The sequence below is a fragment of the Dama dama genome, chromosome 12, assembly GCF_033118175.1.
Source record: "Dama dama isolate Ldn47 chromosome 12, ASM3311817v1, whole genome shotgun sequence".
In the NCBI taxonomy this organism is placed as follows: Eukaryota; Metazoa; Chordata; class Mammalia; order Artiodactyla; family Cervidae; genus Dama; species Dama dama.
The window spans coordinates 19,801,412-19,822,229 of record NC_083692.1 but is presented as its reverse complement, the minus strand read 5'-3'; the positions used below and the strand labels follow the sequence as shown (position 1 = coordinate 19,822,229).

Genomic DNA, 20,818 nt, shown 5'->3' with positions numbered 1-20,818 from the left:
CCCCTGGAGGAGGGCATGGCAACCCACTCCAGTATTCTTGCCTGGAGAATCCCATGGAGAGAGGAGCCTGGTGGGCTTACAGTCCAAAGAGTCGCAGAGAGTCGGACACAACTAAAGCAACTTAGCATGCATGCAGTATTATAGTAGAATCATTCCAAAATTTCAAATAGAGAAATTACTCAATAAATTATTAGCTTAATAGCTAAAGCAGTAATTATTATTATGACTAAACTAGTATGTCTGCTTCAGGAAGGCAGTTGAGTATAGAAGATAACTTTTCCAGTTGTTCTATGTACTACTTGGAAAGTTATTCAGAGCTAAGAGGGGCAGAACAGTGTAGTGGAAATAATATTAGACATGAGATATTCTGGATCCCAAACTGGGCTGCTTTAGGTACTAGCATGTGACCTGGGGCCTCCCTGGGTCTATTCTTTAAAATGGATGTGAGTTACTATATTTTACGTATTTTCAAGATGACATATGACAACAGGGTTAAGTGTCTAGTGCTGGCCTGGTACACAGAGGGCACTGGGGATTGTCATCCTTCTGGGTTGACGCTGGCCTGCACTTGGCACCTGCATTCATGATGAGATGGCATAGAGCTGCATTCTTCACTCAAAGGAGCAGTTGAGACCTTGGCAGTTTCATGAAACTCCAACGGAGTGTGGAGTCATATCCCTGCCTAAGGTGTACCATCTTATCCTTGGTTGGGCTCCAGAAAAAAATAGTTTACTCAAATGAAAGTGTCTTTCCCCAGTGGGCAGGACTGATGAGTACGTTGTTAATTGCTTCAGTTACCAGAACCATGATATATAAGCTACCAAGTTGCAGGGAACTTGAAATTTGTAGATGACTGGAACCAGTCTTTTGTCAAGTTTGCATAGTCTAATTTGGGTGCAGATTGATACAAAACTTTGGGGGAAATGAAAGAAGTATATCATAGTAGGATCTGCCTGGTTTCTGACTTATTTCAAAAGAAGTTCCAGGTATCCCTCATTCTTTCGGGGAGCTTAAAACACCTGAAGCCGAGCCCAGAATAGAATGCTTTTATAACAAAAGTCTCCCCCATGCCAGAAAGAGAGCTCTCTAAAGTCTTGGAAGGTCTTACTAGCTTACTCAAATCCAGTTTATACTGATCTAGACTTAATATGACTTGGGAGGAGGTCACTGAGTCTCACTCTACCCAAGTAAGTAAGTAAACTTACTTACTTACTTATTTACAGGGAGTAGGGGGTCACCCTTAGTCCAGCCCCGTTAGAGTCTGCAGAAGGCTGCTCTGAGACTCAGGCCCAGCCAGATGGCCAGGGAGCCACTGATCAGAGGCCCATGACAAGCCTCCTGCTCCCTACTCCTCAGGAAGTAGACAGATTTGCAAGTCTTGTCTTCATTCCTCTGCCCTTTCCTCCTGTGTATGCTTGGTTGCTCAGTCGTGTCCCACTCTTTGCGACCCCATGGACTATAGCCTGCCAGGCTCCTCTGCCCATGGGATCTTCCAGGCAGGAACACTGGAGTGGGTTGCCATTTCCTCCTCTGGGGGATCTTCGTGACCCAGGGATTGAACCTGCGTCTCCTGCATCTCCTGCATTGGCAGGTGGATCTTTACCAGTGAGCCACCTGGGAAGTCTGGGAGAGCAGCAAAAGTGCCGGGCCTGGGGCAGCAGGAGGCTGTGCTCCAGACCCACTCTACTTGGGACTGCAGCGTGACAAAGATAAGAAAGAGAATCCAGTGGTAGTAACAAAAGGCAACCATCAATTCTGGATAGAATAGAAAAATAATCTGCTTTGCTTTCTTACTAGAATAAGAAGGGAAGAATGACTGGGAGAAGGGGAAAAGAAGGAAGAAAGGGAAGAGAAAAAAGAAGAATAAAAATGCTTTCCACTGATAATGATTTGGACTATTTTCGCCTGATTCTACAGTGTAATAATTGTAGCCATCTTAAAGGACATAATATTATGACAGGTTTCCCTTTCTTGTTCCCAAAGCTGAATCTGCCACAAGGCTGAGGCTGGCCCTTCCTGGATTAGCCTGGTGAAGCAATAACCCATGCCCACGAGAATGAGACTGTCCACAGCCCCGGGCATCTCTGTGTGTGCTCAGATCTACCAAGCAGGGCCCACGCGTGTTGAGGATGGCAGTGGGGTGTGTGCTGCTGCAGACCAAGGGTGGTGGCCTAGACAGCCAGGGGCAGCAGCTCGGCCCCAAGGGGGCCTGAGGATGGTCACCCAGCTCCCCGAATGAAACAGTGATGGTCATGGTGGCTGCACCAGCGACAAGAAACCCAGGTCTGTGGTCCCCGCAGTGCCAGGGGAGAAGGCCGGGGGCTTTTGTGACTTTGCTTTCTTTACCAAAATTGTGCTTACATGTGATTCTTGAGCTCTGTGAATGCAAACCGGAGCCTGGTGGACAATTAGGCCGGACATGAGTGCAGAAAGGCAAAGGGGGGCAGAAAACCAGACAATGGTGCCGAAGGCCTGGGTGGGGTGGGGGGTGGGGGGAGCGGATATGATAGCAAGGAAGGAGTTTCAATGTGAATGAATACTAATTAGTGACATGGATATTAATGATGACAGTAATTAACAGGGGAAAGGAAGGGCTGTCATTGTCCCAGGGTGAGTAATCAATCTTGGCAGGTGATAAATAATGGTTCAGCAAGCTCAGCAGAAAGATAATCCTCCCGCCCGGGGGAGAGCTGTTGCTGATGCTGGAAACCTCGCCGTTTCTAGGCAACCCACAAAAAAAAAGGACTATTTTTCTTTTGAGGGAAAAACAGGTTAGAGTCTCCCCCCACCCCACCCTCAACTTGGGATTACAGTTCTTATTTGATTTCTGCTTTGTTCTTCATTTCCGAGGACAAATGTTGAACTTGTATAATTTGGAGGAAGTGGACACACAGACATATATACTCACCCTTTCTCTCAAAGAACGTGAATGAATGGGAATGTTTTCGATCCAAAGTTTAGCTCATAGATGCCATCCAGGAGCAAGAGTGGGGCAACACTTAGAAGTCCTGCTTTTGAGGTTAAAATATGGTGGACTTGCAGTGCTGTGTCAGTGGAGGCCGATCCTGGGTAGGTAGGGTAGTACACAAAGAACCAGACAGTCTACTCTGCAAGATTCCTTCTCCTTCCAGAGAGCAACAAAATGTCTAGCACTGAGGCCTGTATTGATCTCACTTCTTACCCCCAGTCAAATTTCTGAGCAACTTTCCTTTTGGAAAAAGGGAACTATTTGTTCAACCCCCTCTGCTGGTTCTTGGGTGTTTCAGCTGGGACTCAATCCGAGGAGAGCTGATGGCAGGCCCTCTCCCCCACCGCACAATTCAGACCCATGACAAGACTCAGGTCTCTGGAAACACTGCCCCTTTCAGACTGTTTTCCATCTAAAACTCCATCCTGAGGTAATAATGTACAGACCTTTGAAGATCTGCACTGGTTTAAAGTGAGATATGGGAATGACAATAGTAGATTGTCTGGAAGTTCAGAACCTCCCAGAAAATTGGACTCCTCTGCCCCCACATGAGGGCTTCCCTTGTGTCTCAGAAGGTTAAGAATCTGCCTGCAATGCCTGAGACCCAGGTTTGATCCCGGGGTCAGGAAGATCCCCTGGAGAAGGAAATGGCAACCCACCCCAATATTCTTGCCTGGAGAATTCCATGGACAGAGGAGCCTGGTGGACTACCGTCCATGGGGTCACAAAGAGTCAGACACGACTGAGCGACTGCACTTTCACTTTCACCCCCACGTGAACTGCGCTTGCCTGAGAACACTGGTCCTAGGTGCCACATTTAAGGGGAGACAAACAAAAGCAAATATATTCAGAGAATTTTGACCACAATGGTGAGAAACCCCAGATCGTATCATGAGAAGAAACAGCTGAGGAATCCAGGCATGTTTCACCTAGAGCAGGGGAAACTCTAGGATAGCATTGCTAATACACTGAGTGTACTGTCCATATAATTGAAGGACTGTCTCACAGAGTGAGAGGTCTGAGTTCTTCTCTCTATCATCAGAGGGCAAAACTAAGACCGAAGACAGGAATTCAGAGAACGGCCAATTTCAGTTCAGAGAAATTGAAGATCATTTAACTGAGACAGGCTTGCCAGGAAGGAATTTGTTAGTTTCCAGGCACTCGGGTTTATTTTGTTTGTTTGTTTGTTTTTTTAATGGAAATTAGAACACCTCTTATCCAGGGTATTGTGGATGACGCTTGGCTAGGGTTGGAGTAGATAAATTTTAAAAGTCTCTTCTGATTCTTAAGATTTACATTAGTTAAGGTAATACTAAAAAATACTAAAGCAGATAACCCTCAAATGCCTGGGGTTCAATATCACAAGTTTATTTTTCAATCAAGTCAGAGCCCCAGATGGGCATCAATCTTCATGTCTGTTCCGGATCCCAGGCTCCTTCCACATTGTGGCTCTGCCCTCTCTCCCTTCATTCAGCAGATGGGGATGAAAGGGTGTGGGATGTGGAGGGACAGGCAGGAGTTTTTATGGTCCGAGTCTGGAAATGGCATACGGCATTTCCACCCACATTCTCTTGTCATAACTCAATCCACACCCAACTGCAGGAAGGTCTGGAAGTGTAATCTAGTTATTGCCCAGGGGATGGAGGACAGAGGTTTGGATGAACACATAGAAGTTACTCCCACAGACACAGGGGCTTATTCATTCAGGATAAGCCCAGGCCAGAAAAAAGTAGAGGTTTATTTTTTTCAGGAATCTGTGTGGTCATCTGTGTTGGGCAAGCCTTGTCAGTTGGGGATAGGAGCTAAAAGAAGTCTCCTCCCTCAGGAAATGTTCTGGGGACCAGGAGTGATAAAACGTCTTCTAGTCTGTCATCAAAATATGTATTCCCAGGTAGTCCCCTCCCAAAGCTCCCTAGAAATGTGGACACAAGATCATCCTGAATCATCAGACATGGATTTTTTGAGGAAAAGAATGAGATTGTGACTGTGGAAGCATACTAATGGATGGAAAGAGTTGGCTAGGATGGAAAAGTATCAATATTATGTAGCTCTCCAGGTGTGTGCTAATTGGACCTAGGAATCTCTCGGGTAACCATGTTTCCTCTGGCACAGAGCTAAACATCCATGAGGTCTTCAATTGAAATTGCTTTACTGTTACAGGTACGGACATTGTACAGTGGCTTATGAAGAACCTTTCCATCGAGGACCCAGGTACTTGACCCTCAACCCTGATTTGACCCGCATGATATTAATGAACAAGCCATACCCAAGTTCCAAACCAGTTTCTCCTACCCTCCTGAGAACTGGGCTTATACAAGTGAATTCCAAGATGTGGAATCACTCCCTTTACAAACAAAATTAATTTATTTCCTCCACTGAGTTTCTGTCTTTAAATTTAAATTACCCTTGGAGGAAATGAGCAACCATTTAGAATGCCAAAGAGCCCGGTACAATAACATGGACTCTGGTTAGCCACAGCAATTAAAGATAAGTTGTAGCACTGTCATGGAACAGCCTTCTATAGCCAGCTCTTAAAATTAGATTGTCTGATCCACAATTAAGAGGTTTAATTATTTGCTAAGACTCCTTCTGTTCTCTGCTTCTGCAAGAAGTGAAGGAGTGATTTTTTTTCAACTTTAATTGTGCAATGCAATTAGGAAAACCTCACCAGAAAAACAACAGCAAACCCTGGCCAATAAAGCAGTTTTCAGAACTGTGCTCCCACCAGCAAATAAGCAATAAAATTTATTTTTACAGCATAATTAGAAAATGGAGGTGGTGGGGGTTCCAGGAAAAAAAATAAAAATTCTAGGTAAGTAAACTTTTCTGAAGTTATTATACACTCCCCATCTTAACTAAGTATTCTTGATGCCTGAAAGTCATATTTACAAACATCCAGTAATGTATTCTGATGTTCTTGGGGATTAGATCTATTTGCCTCAAATTAAATGGCCTTCAATTGCTCTGCTTTTTAAAGATTTTTTTTCAAGTGCACATTCTGACCCTCAGCTGTGATTCCTTGCTGGGGTCACTATGACAGCTCAAGCCTTTCTGTATGTTAATCTGGTGCTCTTAATATTAAAAGACTATTTTTTAGTAATTTTTATTTAGTTAGTTTTCGGGCGGTGGAGAGTTGTGCTCAGTCTTTGTTGCTAAGAGGGCTTTTTTTCTCTAGGTGTGGTGTGCAGGCTTCTCACTGTGGCAGCTTCTCTTGTTGCAGCTCCCAGGCTCTAGAGCACAGGCTCCATAGTTGTGGCTTATAGGCTTAGTTGCTGCTTGTCACTCAGGATCTTCCTGGGCCAAGAGTCAAACTCATGTGTCCTGCAATGACAGGCAGACTCTTTGCCAGTGAGCCACAAGGGAAGCCCTTAATAGACCATTGACTATGGAAGTGGAAGTGTTAGTCACTCAGTTGTGTCCAACTCTTTGTGACCCCATGAACTGTAGCCCGTCAGGCTCCTCTGTCCATGGAATTCTCCAGGCATTAATCCTGGAGTGGGTTGCCATTTCCTTCTCCAGGGAATCTTCCTGACCCAGGGATCAAACCCAGGTCTCCTGCACTTCAGGCAGATTCTTTACCATTTGAGCCACCAGGGAAGCCCAATTTATAATTTACACAAAATTCAATTAAACATAGTTACCAGAAATCTGAGTGCCAGAAAAGTAGGTCATGAACAGAAGTGACATTAGCCTTTGTCTCCATCATGACTAGTGACCACTGTCATGTCGAGTGGAAATTCTTAATTCCAGTCAAGTTCTTAAACCACAGGAGAAAACTGTAAATGCTAATCCTTTTAAGGGAAAAAGCCATATTGACTACCCTAAGTGTTTGCCTTATGCAGCCTGGACTTCTGATTATCTGCTTCTGAAAACTGGACTGCGTAAGTCTCTACAAGTTTAGTTACATGATGTAGAGTCACCCTTCTTCATGGTGGGTTTTCTTCTCTTTCAAGAGTACTATTGTCTTTGCCCTTCTGGAATAATCATCATATTCCTGACAGGTGTTTTATCATTATCTGCAGTGGTAGTAGTAGCAGAAGCAATAGTATATTCTGAGAGCCTTGAACCAATTGGTGGTAGAATACGCTGCAGGAATCCTCTGACCCTGATATGTGAAGCTTCTGTGAAAGGTCCTGAATGATACGGGTCTTATCTCTCATGGTCTATTATACTTTGATGCCCTTGGGAGGACATCAAGGTCTGGAATCCATCTGGGCTTCTGAGAAGTAGTTGAGCAGGAGTTAAGGACAATTCACCAGCAGAAACGAGGCCAACTAAGACCCTGGGAAATCAGGTAGCCAAAGTCCACCCTCCTTCCCTTCTTCCTTCCCTTCTGGAGCATCTCTAAACACAAGCCTTTTGAAGAATGAAGTGAGACTTCTAGCTCCAGATTGGTGACATGAAAGTCCCCTTCTTACTGGGTTTTCTTCTTCCTTCTCTGAAGAAAGAGCAGGTGATGACATTTCCCTTTTGTGCTAGACTCATGGTTCTTGAAGCATATAGATTTCAGAACCAAACTGGCCATCACTAAGCAAGTAAAATACAATTCCATTTGTTCCAGTTCTACCAGTGACAAGTGTATACACTCCTTCCAAAGAAGAATAGCAGATTCTCAATATGTAAAATGACTGGATCATATACAACCTCTTGAAAGTTGTAGCACTGTCACTGAACAGCTTTCTAGAGCCAGCTCTTAAAATTACATAGCCTGAACCACAGTGAAGAGGTTTAATTACTTGCTAAAACTCCCAAAAAGTTTACAAATAAAGCCAATACAAGTCACTTTAAAAGCTTCAGGACTTATGAAATTAATAACTCCTAGAGACTCCCTGAGTATGTCAATAATTTCTACAGCCAAAAATTAATTTTTATTGGTAAGATTACTTTTATACTTGTGAAAGATTATCATGTGGGCTTCCCAGGTGGCGCTAGTGGTTAAGAACCCACCTGCCAATGCTGAAGACATAAGAGATGCGGGTTCAATCCCTGGGTTGGGAAGATCCCCTGGAGGAGGGCATGGCAACCCACTCCAGTATTCTTGCCTGGAGAATCCTATGGACAGAGGAGCCTGACAGGCTACAGTCCATAGGGTCGCAAAGAGTTGGACATGCCTGAAGTGACTTAGCATGCACATATCATGTCTGATAGAACCACCTAAATTTCCTTTTTCTTAGCTCTGCTCAGAGTAAATATAAATTCTTAACTATTTATGTGAATCTACTTATGGCTGGTTCTAAAGCAACAAAACAAAAAGTTGTGGCAAAAACATCAATGTTTGTATTAGGTTGGCCTCCCTATGCTACTGCCCAATGTGCTGCCTTCTCTTCCTCTAATTCCTCTTTATCCATAAGAGAACAATAATACCCTCCTCACTGCTGGTGGGATTCTCAGGTCAGGAAACACAATGTAAGTCTGAAGACTCTGTGGGCTGCATACTCATTGCTGGTGATGATTTAAAAAAAAAATGAAACTGAAAATATGAATCAGGGTTGCCAGCACTTACTGAGCACTTACCATGTACCAGACACTGTTAAGGACTTTACATGAAGCATCTCACTTATTTACAGACTTCCACACCAGAACCTATGATCCAAACTGGAACATAGACTTTTTTCTGGAAGTCTTGGGGGATTAAACAATATAAGATGCTCAGACCTGGGATCTAGAGGCATCTCAGACACGTGTGACCTTCCCAACCATTGATATCTCCACCCAGCCCAGTGCAGTCATTTCAGAAATTATCAACCAATCATGCTGTGATCTGAGGGTGATGACAGTTGACTTCCAGTTGCCTTTCTGCTCCCCCTTACCCCATCCCACTTACACTTCATCTAAGTAGCCCTGCATTCTGACAGTTTTGCAATAACTTCTCTTTCTTCTGCCCTGTCCCTGCAGTTGAAGCAATACACTTGGGAAGCCTTATAGCTGCCCAGGGCTACGTCTTCCCCATCTCGGACCATGTTCTTACCATGAAGGATGATGGCACCTTTTATCGTTTCCAGGTAGGCCAGCAGCCTCTCCTTTTCTTCTCATCATCTGACCTCAGATTAGAGCTACCTAAAAAACTGATGGTATTTAAGGAAGCCACTCCTACCTCCCACCAGCTCTGGGAAAGCAAACTTGTCTGTGCTATTTTTTGCCCCACCCACATAATAGTAAAACACCCTCATGGAGAACTTAGCATTCATTGGTTGCTTTACACATATCTCATTTATTCTGAAGAACAAACTTTGGTGGGGAAAATATCACCCATTTTATAGTTGCAAAACTGAGGTACCTGGAGAATTAATGAGACATTTAGTCAATCCAGGGGACAGCCTTGATTGGAACCTAGATCAGCCAGATAGCAAAGTCCTTAATCCTTCTGCTATATCATGTTACCTTCTTGTGAAATTTCTGTTCACTACCTAGTAACACTTCCCGAACATTTTCCTCTCCTTTTCTCAGCTCCTGTCCTACAGTGAATTTGAGCAGAGCATAAGGGGTTGTGTCAAGGTCTAAACCAAAAGGCTTGGGAACAGAATTCTTCAGACAGGGTCAAAGAATGTCTGAGTTTGCTCAGCTGCCATAAGAAAATATCAATACCACAGAGAGGGTGGCTTAAACAGCAGAAATGTATTTCTCATCGCTCTTGAGGCTGGAAGTCTAAGATTAAGTCTCAAGTGGGGTTCAGTTTGTGAGATAAGCCTTCATCCTGACTTTCAGATGGTCAGTTCTCACTGTGTCCTAATGTGGTAGAGAGAGAGAGAGAGGTTCATAGTGACAGAGGTTTTTAGCTCTCTGGTGTTTCCTCTTATAGGGACACTAATCCTGTGTGATCAGGGCCCCACCCATGTGATCTCATTTAACCTTAATCACTTCCTTACTCCACCTACAGTCACACTGGGGTGGGGAGCAGGTAGGTTAGGGCTTCATCATAGAAATTCAAGAGGGCACCATTCAGTCCATAGCAAAGCGATAAAGGAACTTGGAGCTTGTGTCCCAGTAAACGGTACTTGTCTGACTCCTGCATTAGACTTCTAACATTTCAGGATATGAAGTTTTTGCCCTGTAAACTAAGTTTCTCATTTTTGCATTTATTTGGCTGACCTGAGATTTTATTTCTCAACACCCAGATTAAAAAGTTGACTGCTTTGCTAAGAACAGGAAAGAGTCAGGGTGCGGTGTCAACACAAAGGACGTGCAGGCAGAGCCTGTCAGGGAGGGATCCTCCCCGGGTCAGAGGAGGGCTGCCCATGGGCCCCCGGCAGGGGAGGGCACGAGCTGGCATCCTCAGTCCTGACGCCTGTGCTCTTTTGCAGGCCCCATACTTCTGGCCTTCAAATTGCTGGGAACCTGAAAACACGGACTATGGTGAGCCCTGAAACCCTGGCCCACACTTACCGGGAATGCAGAAGACAATCGTTTCTGTGTGGGTGACTGTGGTGCATGGGGAGGAGGGGCTTTGCCCTGCTTAGCACTTTCTCATATTGTTGACAGGTGCTGTTCCACATACTGGGAAAAGGCAGGGCCCACTGAAAGATGCAGCCGTTGGAAGGGGATGTGGGAGGGGAAGAAGTTTTACCAGATCTGGCCAGTGTGCTCATTCTGTGGGGCCATGGAGAACTGGGCCAGTGGCCGTTGACCTGGGACAGGGTTTTCAGGCAGGGCTGGATCAAGGGGGCACATCCCCCTGGCCATTTCCTTTCTCACAGACTTGTTAAGACTTTTTAATAATTTATTGGTGTTTTTGATGATTGGAAGTTAGAGGGGAAGAGTAACAGGCCATGGAGGGGTCTACCTAAGAAAACAGAGTGGGTGAAGCTGGGCACTGGGCAAGCAGGGAATTATCTCCGTCCAAGCAGGGATTTATTAGATTCTTGCCCTGTATTCTCCATGAAGACTGTTTAATATATCTATGTGTCAGTCTTCTAAAGTTATATTATCACTGTACTTCAGATACAGCTGAGGCCCAGAGAGCCCACTTCCTCACATCTAACACATTGTACTCTGATTGGATGCCCAGTCAATTGTCAGCTCCATGCGGGCAGGGCTGGTCCACCTCATTCACTTTTATTATCCAGTGCATAGTGCATGCCTAAGCCATAGTGGGCACTCAGTAAATATTTGCTGATGGTTCTGGTTCTTTGACTGTGTGGATCACAACAAACTGTGGAAAATTCTTCAAGAGATGGGAATACTGAACCACCTTACCTGTCTCCTGAGAAACCTGTATGCCAGTCAAGAAGCAACAGTTAGAACCAGACATGAAACAACAGACTGGTTCAAAATTGGGAAAGGAGTACATCAAGGCTGTGCGTTGTCACCCTTGTTATTTAATGCAGAGTACGGGGCTTCCCTGGAAGCTCAGTTGGTAAAGAAACTGCCTTCAGTGCAGGAGACCTAGGTTCAATCCCTGGATCAGGAAGATCCCCTGGAGAAGGAAATGGTAACCCACTCCAGTATTCTTGCCTGGAAAATCCCATGGACAGAGGAGCCTGGTGGGTTACATATAGTCCATGGGGTCACAAAAGTCGGACATGACTTAGTGACTAAACCACCACCATGAGAAATGCCAGGCTGGATGAAGCACAAGCTGGAATCAAGATTGCTGGGAAAAATATTAATAGCCTCAGATATGCAGATGACACCACCCTAATGGCAGAAAGCTATGAGAAACTAAAGAGCCTCTTGAGGAGTGTGAAAGAGGAAAGTGAAAAAGCTGGCTTAAAACTCAACATTCACAGAAAGAAGATTATGGCATTTGGTCCCATTACTTCCTGGCAGATAGATGGGGAAACAATGGAAACAGTGACAGACTTTATTTTCTTGGGCTCCAAAATCACTGCAGATGGTGACTGCAGCCACAAAATTAGAAGGTGCTTGCTCCTTGGAAGGAAAGCTATGACAAACCTAAACAGGGTATTAAAAAGCAGAGACATCACTTTGCTGACAAAGGTCTGTCTAGTCAAAGCTATGGTTTTTCCAGTAGTCATGTATGGATGTGAGAGTTGGACCATAAAGAAGGCTGAGCACCAAAGAAATGATGCTTTCAAATTGAGGTGTTGGAGAAGACTCTGGAGCATCCCTTGGACTGCAAAGAGATCAAAGCAGTCAATCCTAAAGGAAATCAACCCTGAATGTTAATTAGGAAGAACTGATGCTGAAGCTGAAGCTCCAATACTTTGCCCCCCTGATGTGAAGAGCGGACTCGTTGGAAAAGACCCTGATGCTGGGAAAGGTTGATGGCCAGAGGAGAAGGGGGTGACAGAGGATGAGATGGTTGGATGACATCATCAACTCAATGGACACGAGTCTGAGCAAACTCCAAAAGATAGGGAAGGATAGGGAAGCCTGGCGTGCTGCAGTCCATGGGGTTGCAAAGAGTTGAACATGACTGAGCGGCTGAACAACAACAACAACTGGTTCTTTATCAAAGGTGTTTAACAGACACTCAGTAGACGCAGCAGAATTTGAACGCAAATGCTCCTTTCATGGTCTGCCCCTCCACACAGCACCCTCATCACTGACTCTGCTGCGGGGGCAGCCCACAGCTGCTCTCCCTGGGACTGGGGCACACAACGAGACCTGTAACTTCTTCATGGATTCTTTGCAGGGTGGTTTTCATGGGAAGGTAGAGCCAGCTGCAGCTGGGTGGTACTCCAGGAAGCCTGTCCTGAGACCTTGTGATAAGCTGCACGCTCTGGATCACACTTGTGAGGGAGAGGAAACCAGCAACTGGAAATAGTCCTGCGGATAGAATCCTGGCGAGCCTCTGCCCTACAAGGCTGCACGGGTTCTGTTTCCAAGTCTGGAGCATGGCCCTGATACAGGGGGCAGGGCCCCGTGACTGTCTCATCAGCTATCTGCAGGCATCACCACCGGTCCCTCTGGAACTGTGCTGTGCCCTAAATGATGTGATAAGTGGGTCCAGCCAGCTTTCCAGCTTGAAACGGGAGCAGCATTTGGCTGCTCATAAAATAAGTGCTTCTGGGGCTGAAATACTGCTCACAAAAGCCCAACTCGGAATTTGAATAATTGGAGCTCAGTTCCATGCAGCAGCCGTGTACCCTTGTGAATGTGAAAACCAATATTTTTCCAGGCAATGGAAAGGGTTGGGAGGATGGTGGGACCAGAAAACCTGGGCCCAAGTAAAATTCAAATATTTGCCTGAATATAAACCTGCAACCATCAGCCGTCTTACCCTACATACAGCAGGGCACCATTTCCCTTTCTCTACAGATTTTTGTAATTTTAGCTGTGCAGTAAGAACAGGGATAAATATAACAATTTATATCAGACTCTCACTGAAGCAAAATTATTTTGAATTCCTCTACCTCCATTTTGGGAAATCAAATGGAGAAGTTAAAGTTCAGGATACAAAATACTCATTACCTTTTCCTGGTTAATCAGAAAATCAGTATTTACCGAGAGAGAAGTCAGCACAAAGGGCCCATTGTCAACTGGCTCCACTAGCTGTGTGATCTTGGCAATTTACTTAACCTCTCTGTGCCTCTGAAATCTCATTTTAAAAGCAGAATAGTAATGGTACTTCTTGTGTTGTTGGTTAGGATTAAATTCTTTTGTTAATCAGAAATGTGTGCAAGTTTTAGTGTATGGCACGTGGTAAGGAGTCAATACAAACCATAGTGGGGGTTGGTATTAGTACTCCCAGGATGATGTTTGATATTATTTGCTCTGTAGTAGCCCTCTTGCCAGAAAGTTTGTGCCACTGGAGCTAAGAATTCCCAATAGATGTGGCTTGGATTGATGAAGAACCAGAAACTTCCCTTCTTTCCACATGTACTCTGTGTCAATTGCTCTGTCACAGATTTGAGTGAGTGACAGGCTTGCCCTCCAAGCATCCTAGGCTGAGAGAGAGACCATGATGGGGGCAAGAAGAGGATGCTGAGGAATTTTATCCAACTACTCAAAGATTTTATGTTGCTGAAACATGATTACAAAGGTGGAATAATTTGGGATGGACAAGTTTATGAAAAGGTCCTCGTAGTCGAGGAGAGACATTTAGAATAGGTTCAGCAGCTTCCCAGAACCACTGTGGGTTTCCAAAAATGGGGAATAATCTGAAAAATTCCCTCATCTATGAAAGGAGGCTAATAACAGAACTCACCTCATAGGTTATTATGAGGATTAAGTAAGTGGATATTTGAAAAGTCCCTAGACCACCACCTGACATTCAACAAGCTTCATATAGGTAGTAGCTGCTACTGTGGTGATATCCCTAGGACTGAAATACTGCATGGCACATAAGTGAAAGTGTTAGCCGCTCAGTCGTGTCAGACTCTTTGCGACCCTATGGACTGTAGCCTGCCAGGCTCGGTCCATGGACTTCTCCAGGCAAGAATACTGGAGTGGGTTGCCATTTCCTTCTCCAGGGGATCTTTCCAACCCAGGGATCAGTGGATTCTTTACTATCTGAGCTCCCAGAGAAGAGGCACTCAAATTTATTTTAATTGGAGTATAATTGCTTTACGATATTGTGTTAGTTTCTACTGTACAGTGACGTGAATCAGCTATGTGTATCCCATGCATCCGTTCCCTCCTGGGCCTCCCTCCCACCTCCCCACCATCCTGCCCCTCTAGGTCATCACAGAGCACCAGGTTAAGCTCCCCGTGCTATATAGCAGCCTCCCAGGAGTTATCACTTTTACATACGGTAGTGTATACATGTCAGTGCTGTTCTCTCAATTCATCCCGTCCTCCCTGTCCTCCTTATTTTTCTTCTTGCCCATTCTATGCATTTGTGTCTCTTTACCCACCCTGAAAATAGGTTAATCCATACCGTTTTTCTAGATTCCACATATATACATTGAGGCACTCAGATTTTTAAATGGGAGAATGAATGAGTCAGTGAATGAGTACATGGAATAGTGAATGTCATAGTGGAAAACTAGACCTCAATTCTAATTCCACCTCTACCACTAACTAGTCCATGAGTAAAGCACTTCAGCTCTCTGAGCCTTTATTTTTCCATCTATTAGTGAGGGGTCTGTACTTAATGATTGCCAAGGTTACTTCCAATGCTAAAATTCCATTGTTCTAAAAAGTAATTAGAAGGTCTGGGGAAAATAGAGAAATAAGTGATTTGTATGTACCCTAGTTTAGGAGATTGAGGTATATTATGATGTCACTAGTAGAGAGACTAGGCAGCATATTAAAAAGCAGAGACATTGCTTTGCTAACAAAGGTCTGTCTAGTCAAACCTAGAAAGAAACTGAGCGCTAAAGAACTGATGCTTTTGAACCGTGGTGTTGGAAAAGACTCTTGAGAGTCCCTTGGACTGCAAGGAGATCAAACCAGTCCATCCTAAAGGAGATCAGTCCTGAATTATTTGTTGGCAGGACTGATGCTGAAGCTGAAACTCCACTAGTCTTGCCACTTGATGCAAAAAACTGACTCATTGGAAAAGACCCTGATGCTGGGGAAGATTGAAGGTGGAAGGAGAAGGGGATGACAGAGAATTAGATGGTTGGATGGCATCATGGACTCGATAGACGTGAGTTTGAGCAAGCTCCAGGAGTTGGTGATGGACAGGGAAGCCTGGCGTGCTGCAGTCCATGAGGTTGCAAAGAGTCAGACACGACTGAGTGACTGAACTGAACTAAGTAGAGACAGAAAGTTTGGAAGGGGAGTCAATTTTTAAGGACATTGAAATATGATAGGGTCAATGTTTTTTAAATGTTTAATTGCACATGTAGTACATGAATCTATTGACTTTAAAAATTTTTTATTGCATTCTGTTTTTGTCCTGGTGGGATGCTGGTGAGCTTGAGGTGGCAGTGGGTATCCAAGTGAGATACTGGCATGATGGAAAAAAAAATAAGTATTTTTCCAATGAGAAATTACATATCCATAAAAAAAGCCAACATCTGAGCTTAAAGCAAGTCCCCAGATGCCCTGTTAGAGGACTTGGCTGTTGTTGCCAATGGTCACTTGATGGGTTAGGTGTCAGAAGGAACACTGCTGAGACACTGGGAAAGTACACACAAGCCCCAGGGAATATCCCTCAACTGCTACTTGCTGCCTCCCCTGTAGTGGTGGACAGGCTGCCCAATGTGTAACATTAGCTGCACAGGAAGGGGCCCACCAGCATGCCACCATATAACTCATGATCATCAGGAGAGGCACCTTTGCCTTCTGCGCATGGTACTTTACTTCTCAATTTAGCTGATCCATTTTGACCCAGATGGGCTGGAAATATGTTGGGATGATCCTGCTTAAATTAAGACCAAATCTGGGTTAGATCTTCCAGAGTTTCTAATTTGACCAATACGAAATACTGTGAGGGACGTCCCTGGTGGTACAATGGATAAGAATCTGCCTGCCAATACAGGGGACACAGGTTCGATCCCTGGTCTGGGAAGATCCCACATGCCTCGGGGCACCAAAGCCCATGTGCCACAATTACTGAGCCCACGTGCCGTAGAGCCCGTGCTCCACAACAAGAGAAGCTACTGCAGTGAGAGGCCCACACACTACAACCAGAGAGTAGCCCCCACTCACCTCAACCAGAGAAAGCCCACTTGCTGCAACGAAGACCCAACGCAGACAAAAATAAACTTAAAAAAATAACATCGTCCAAGGCAGGGTATTCCAAGTAGCTCTAGTAGCTATACTGCTTAAGGATCACTGAGACCAGGGCCAGGGGACATGCCAGGTTTCCTGCTACAAGTTGCCTCCAATTCTATAGGCTGCCTAACTGGTGACCCAGGAGACCAAAGGAGGTACCTTGTAACGGAGCAGACACCCCTTATCTGACACAGTGCAGAGCTGTAGCTGTTTGCTTCACTGGAAAAGCTGGTAAGGAGAGAATCATGAAAAAGTGATACATGCATACCTTAACCACTTCAAATGAATGGAGACTAGACCAAGGAATATTCATTCAAGAGCCTTGTGAGGTAGAACCAAAGATTCTCTTTGATTTTCAGTTCAGTTCCGTTCAGTCACTCAGTCGTGTCTGACTCTTTATGACCCCATGAATCGCAGCACACCAGGCCTCCCTGTCCATCACCAACTCCTGGAGTTTACTCAAACTCCTGTCCATCAAGTTGGTGATGCCATCCAGCCATCTCATCCTCTGTCATCCCCTTCTCCTCCTGCCCTCAATCTTTCCCAGCATCAGGGTCTTTTCCAATGAGTCAACTCCTCGCATGAGGTGGCCAAAGTATTGGAGTTTCAGCTTCAACATCAGTCCTTCCAATGAACACTCAGGACTGATCTCCTTTAGGATGGACTGGTTGGATCTCCTTGCAGTCCAAGGGACTCTCAAGAGTCTTCTCCAACACCACAGTTCAAAAGCATCAATTCTTCAGTGCTCAGCTTTCTTCACAGTCTAACTCTCTCTTTGATTTTAGGTCCCCATAATTTGAGTTTCTTTCTTAAATAAACCACACTTGAAATAAAGCACCCAGTTTTGACCTCCTTAAAGTGCATCAAGAATTTTAAAAGTACTTTTAAAGCAACTGTATGTTGAGCCATCTCATATTTTTACTTTTTCCATGTTTTTTTTTTCAGTTCTCTCACTCATACCAAATTTATCAGCAATTGTCTTAGCTGACTCTCCTTTATCAAGTTGTCCCAAACCACTCAACTAGGTCTTCATAGAAACAACTGTGCTCTCTCTTTTCACATTAATTTCATCAGTGCATGTAATATTTAGTGAATGTATGTAGTTAAAATAACTGGTATGCCTAACATAAGCAGATTCAAGGACAAACACAACTGACTCTCACTCGAAAACTCGAATAATGTGAGAAATGTGGGCATAAAGAGGAGACTGCTGCCAGAAGGCTCCAGCATATGGTAGTCTGCATCAGGAAAATTTTCAGACCACATGAGGAGGTTAGTTAACCCAGCAAGGAGTTGACTAGTGTTCCTGGTATAATCAGGTTGTCAAACAGCAGATCTGTCCTGGTCTTCTCTGACCTTCCCTCCTAGTCATCCTATTACTCATTCATACCATTTGTCTATTGTCTCGCCTGGGTCATTCTACCTGGCACTGGAGAAGGAAGGAGATACTGAAGAAGCAGAGGCAGGAGAGGAAGTGATGAAGGCCATGTTGGAGGAAGAATATCCTGAGAATTGTAGGCTGATAGCCCTTCCTGAGCTTGGGAAGAGACACCTAAATTGTCCTCCCTTTCCACTGTCCACTCACTCGACCTGGCAGTCCCCAGAGCTTGGTGCAGGGGTTCATGCTGAGTAGGACACAGCCTCTGCCCTAGAAGAGTCTTCAGCCTGGAGCAGGGACAGTTGGTAAACTCACAAATACTGCAAAGTTGAATTAGGTCCAGTGGTTGAGGATGGATAGATGCTATCAGGAACACCAAGCTGGGTCTTCAAAGATTGGTAGATGGTTTCCAGATGGAAGGAAATAAGACGGAAGAGGAAAAGGCCTCCAGGCAGTGGACACATACACAGAGAAGTGGAACCAAAAGGGTTTGGTAGCCTCACATGCCTGAATATCCATTGGAAGGACTGATGCTGCAGCTGAAGTGCTAATACTTTAGTCACCTAATGCAAAGAGCCAACTCGTTGGAAACGACCCTAATGCTGGGCAAGATTGAGTGCAGGAGGAGAAGAGGGCAACAGAGGATGCGATGGTTGGATGACATCACTGACGCAATGGACATGAGTTTGAGCAAACTCCAGGAGATGGTGAAGGACAGGGAAGCCCAGTGTGCTGCAGTCCATGGAGCTGCAAAGAGTCAGACATGATTGAGCAACAACAACAACATGCCTGAATGAGGGAGGGAAGAGGTTGACAAGACAAGCAGAGACTAGATCTTGAAGAAACAAACATGCTGCCTTTAGAGGCCTGACCTTCTGAGGTCTCTAAGGTGTCAGTGAAGGAAATTTAGGCAGGAAGGTAACATGGTCATATTTATGAAAGGTCGCACTGATGGAGGATGTTTGGGATGAAGCAGTGAGGAGGATGAAGGGAGGTTGTCAGGATTGGATGATGGGAGTCCTCATCCGATCCTGACCTATAGAAAGATTCCTAGAGGTCCAATGGCATGGTATCCACAGAAGAACATATTCTTCACTGCACAGTGCCGGGCATATAGTGAGGGCTGGCTGGCTGACTGGCTGGATGAGTGAATGAACAAATGAGTGGGTGGATTATGATTCCACCATACTGCTAGTCTTACATGTGTTGTAATTTCTCTTCCTTCAGCCATCTACCTCTGTAAGAGGACAATGCAGAATAAAGCAAGGCTGGAACTGGCAGATTATGAAGCCGTAAGTATGATTATTTTCCAGGTACAGTGTAGGAGGAGAGTATAAACTACCTGCAGCTCTGACTCAGCTTGCATTTTCCCCTTTTTCATCCCCCAATTCCTTCAGACAGTGGAAAGGAAGTCTCTTCTATTTCCCTTTTCTTGTTCTCAGCTCTTCTTACCATCACAATATAATCATATCTTTAAATAAAGGATTCTCAAATCTCAGCAATAAAAAAAAAAAACTCAACTTAAAAATTGGCAAAGGACTAGAACAGACACTTCACCAAAGAGGACTTAAGTATGACAAAGAAGCATATGGAAAGATGTTCAACAGCCATTCGAGAAGTACATACTAAATCCATGATGAGATGCCACTATACATTAGAATGGCTAAAATTAAAAGTACTTATAGTTCAGGTGCTGGTAAGGATGTGGTAAGCAACTGGAATTCTCCTATATTGCCGGTGGGAATGCAAAAGGGTGTGGCCACTCTGGAAAATGGTTTGGCAGTTTCTCCTCAAGTTCAATGCACATGTACTATATACAACCAAGTAATCCCACTTTAACATAACTACATACATACCCCCAGAGAAATAAAAACTTATAGCCACACAAAAACACGTACACTAATGTCTATAGTAGCTTTATGTGTGATAACTCAAAGTTGAAAACGACCCAAATGCACTTTAACAGATGAGTGGTTAAATAAACTACTCTATAATCTTGGAACAGAATACTACTCTGCCGTGAAAAGGAATGAATTATTAATCCAACCACTTGGATGAGTATCAAAGACATTATGTTGAGTGAAAGAAGTCAGTCTCAAAAGATTGCAAACTGTGAGATTCAATTTATGTGAAAAAGCTGTCATGAGGGAAAACAGATCAGTGGCTGCCAGGATGCAGCTATAAAGAAATGGCATGAGGGAGTTTAGGGGGTGGGGGGTGGTGATGGAACCAGTCTGTATCCTGATTGTGGTGGTGGTTACCCAAGCATATACATGTGTTAAAATTTAAATTACTATACACCGAAAGAAGAAGAACAAATTTACTATATGATCATTTTTTAGCTTAATATATGATAATTTTTAAAAATTGCATCTTCATACCCAATTCACCCGTACTTGGCAGTAGATGCAAAATCTTAGGAGCAAATCCAATCCAGAAGACAAGATGGATGTCAGATGGAGATATACACTCCCAACTTTCCTCCTCCTCCTCCTTCTTTCACAAGATGTGATTGCTTGCAGAAACTGGATACCCCACCACGCTCATATCCACTCCCATTTAATAGAGACAAGGCATAGCGACCTTGAAGAGTCACAGATAATGTTTTAAATATTTAAAATTTGGGATTGCAAACTCTTTCCCCCAAAACCAGAATTTATACAGGTCACAGAAAACCTAGGATATTGGCCAGCTTTTCACAGGCCCTCCAGAGGAGGTGTCGTGGAGCCATGGAATGACTGAAGGGCTGACAGGCAGGAGAGGGGGCAACATCAGGGGCAGTGAAGGCTCCTCACCCCTGGATACCAGCATGAACAGCACCTTCAGACTCACCCACCTCCGCATGTCCCTCCCACTCTCATGGCCTCAGTCTTCTGAAACAAGAGTGAGGCCCTGCTCACCAG

The 20,818-nt window shown here is 44.5% G+C and overlaps 1 protein-coding gene across 3 annotated transcripts in view; it reads left to right on the top strand.

Moving 5' to 3' along the window:
* RGS6 (regulator of G protein signaling 6) overlaps positions 1-20,818 on the top strand; it is a 584,468-nt gene that overhangs the window by 477,537 nt on the left and 86,113 nt on the right. For all 3 annotated transcript variants that reach the window (XM_061156754.1, XM_061156753.1, XM_061156755.1), the window contains exons 4-7: positions 5,129-5,179; positions 8,864-8,970; positions 10,270-10,321; positions 19,143-19,207. In XM_061156754.1, the coding sequence (XP_061012737.1) occupies positions 5,129-5,179; positions 8,864-8,970; positions 10,270-10,321; positions 19,143-19,207 (275 nt within the window). The remainder of the gene's footprint in view (positions 1-5,128; positions 5,180-8,863; positions 8,971-10,269; positions 10,322-19,142; positions 19,208-20,818) is intronic.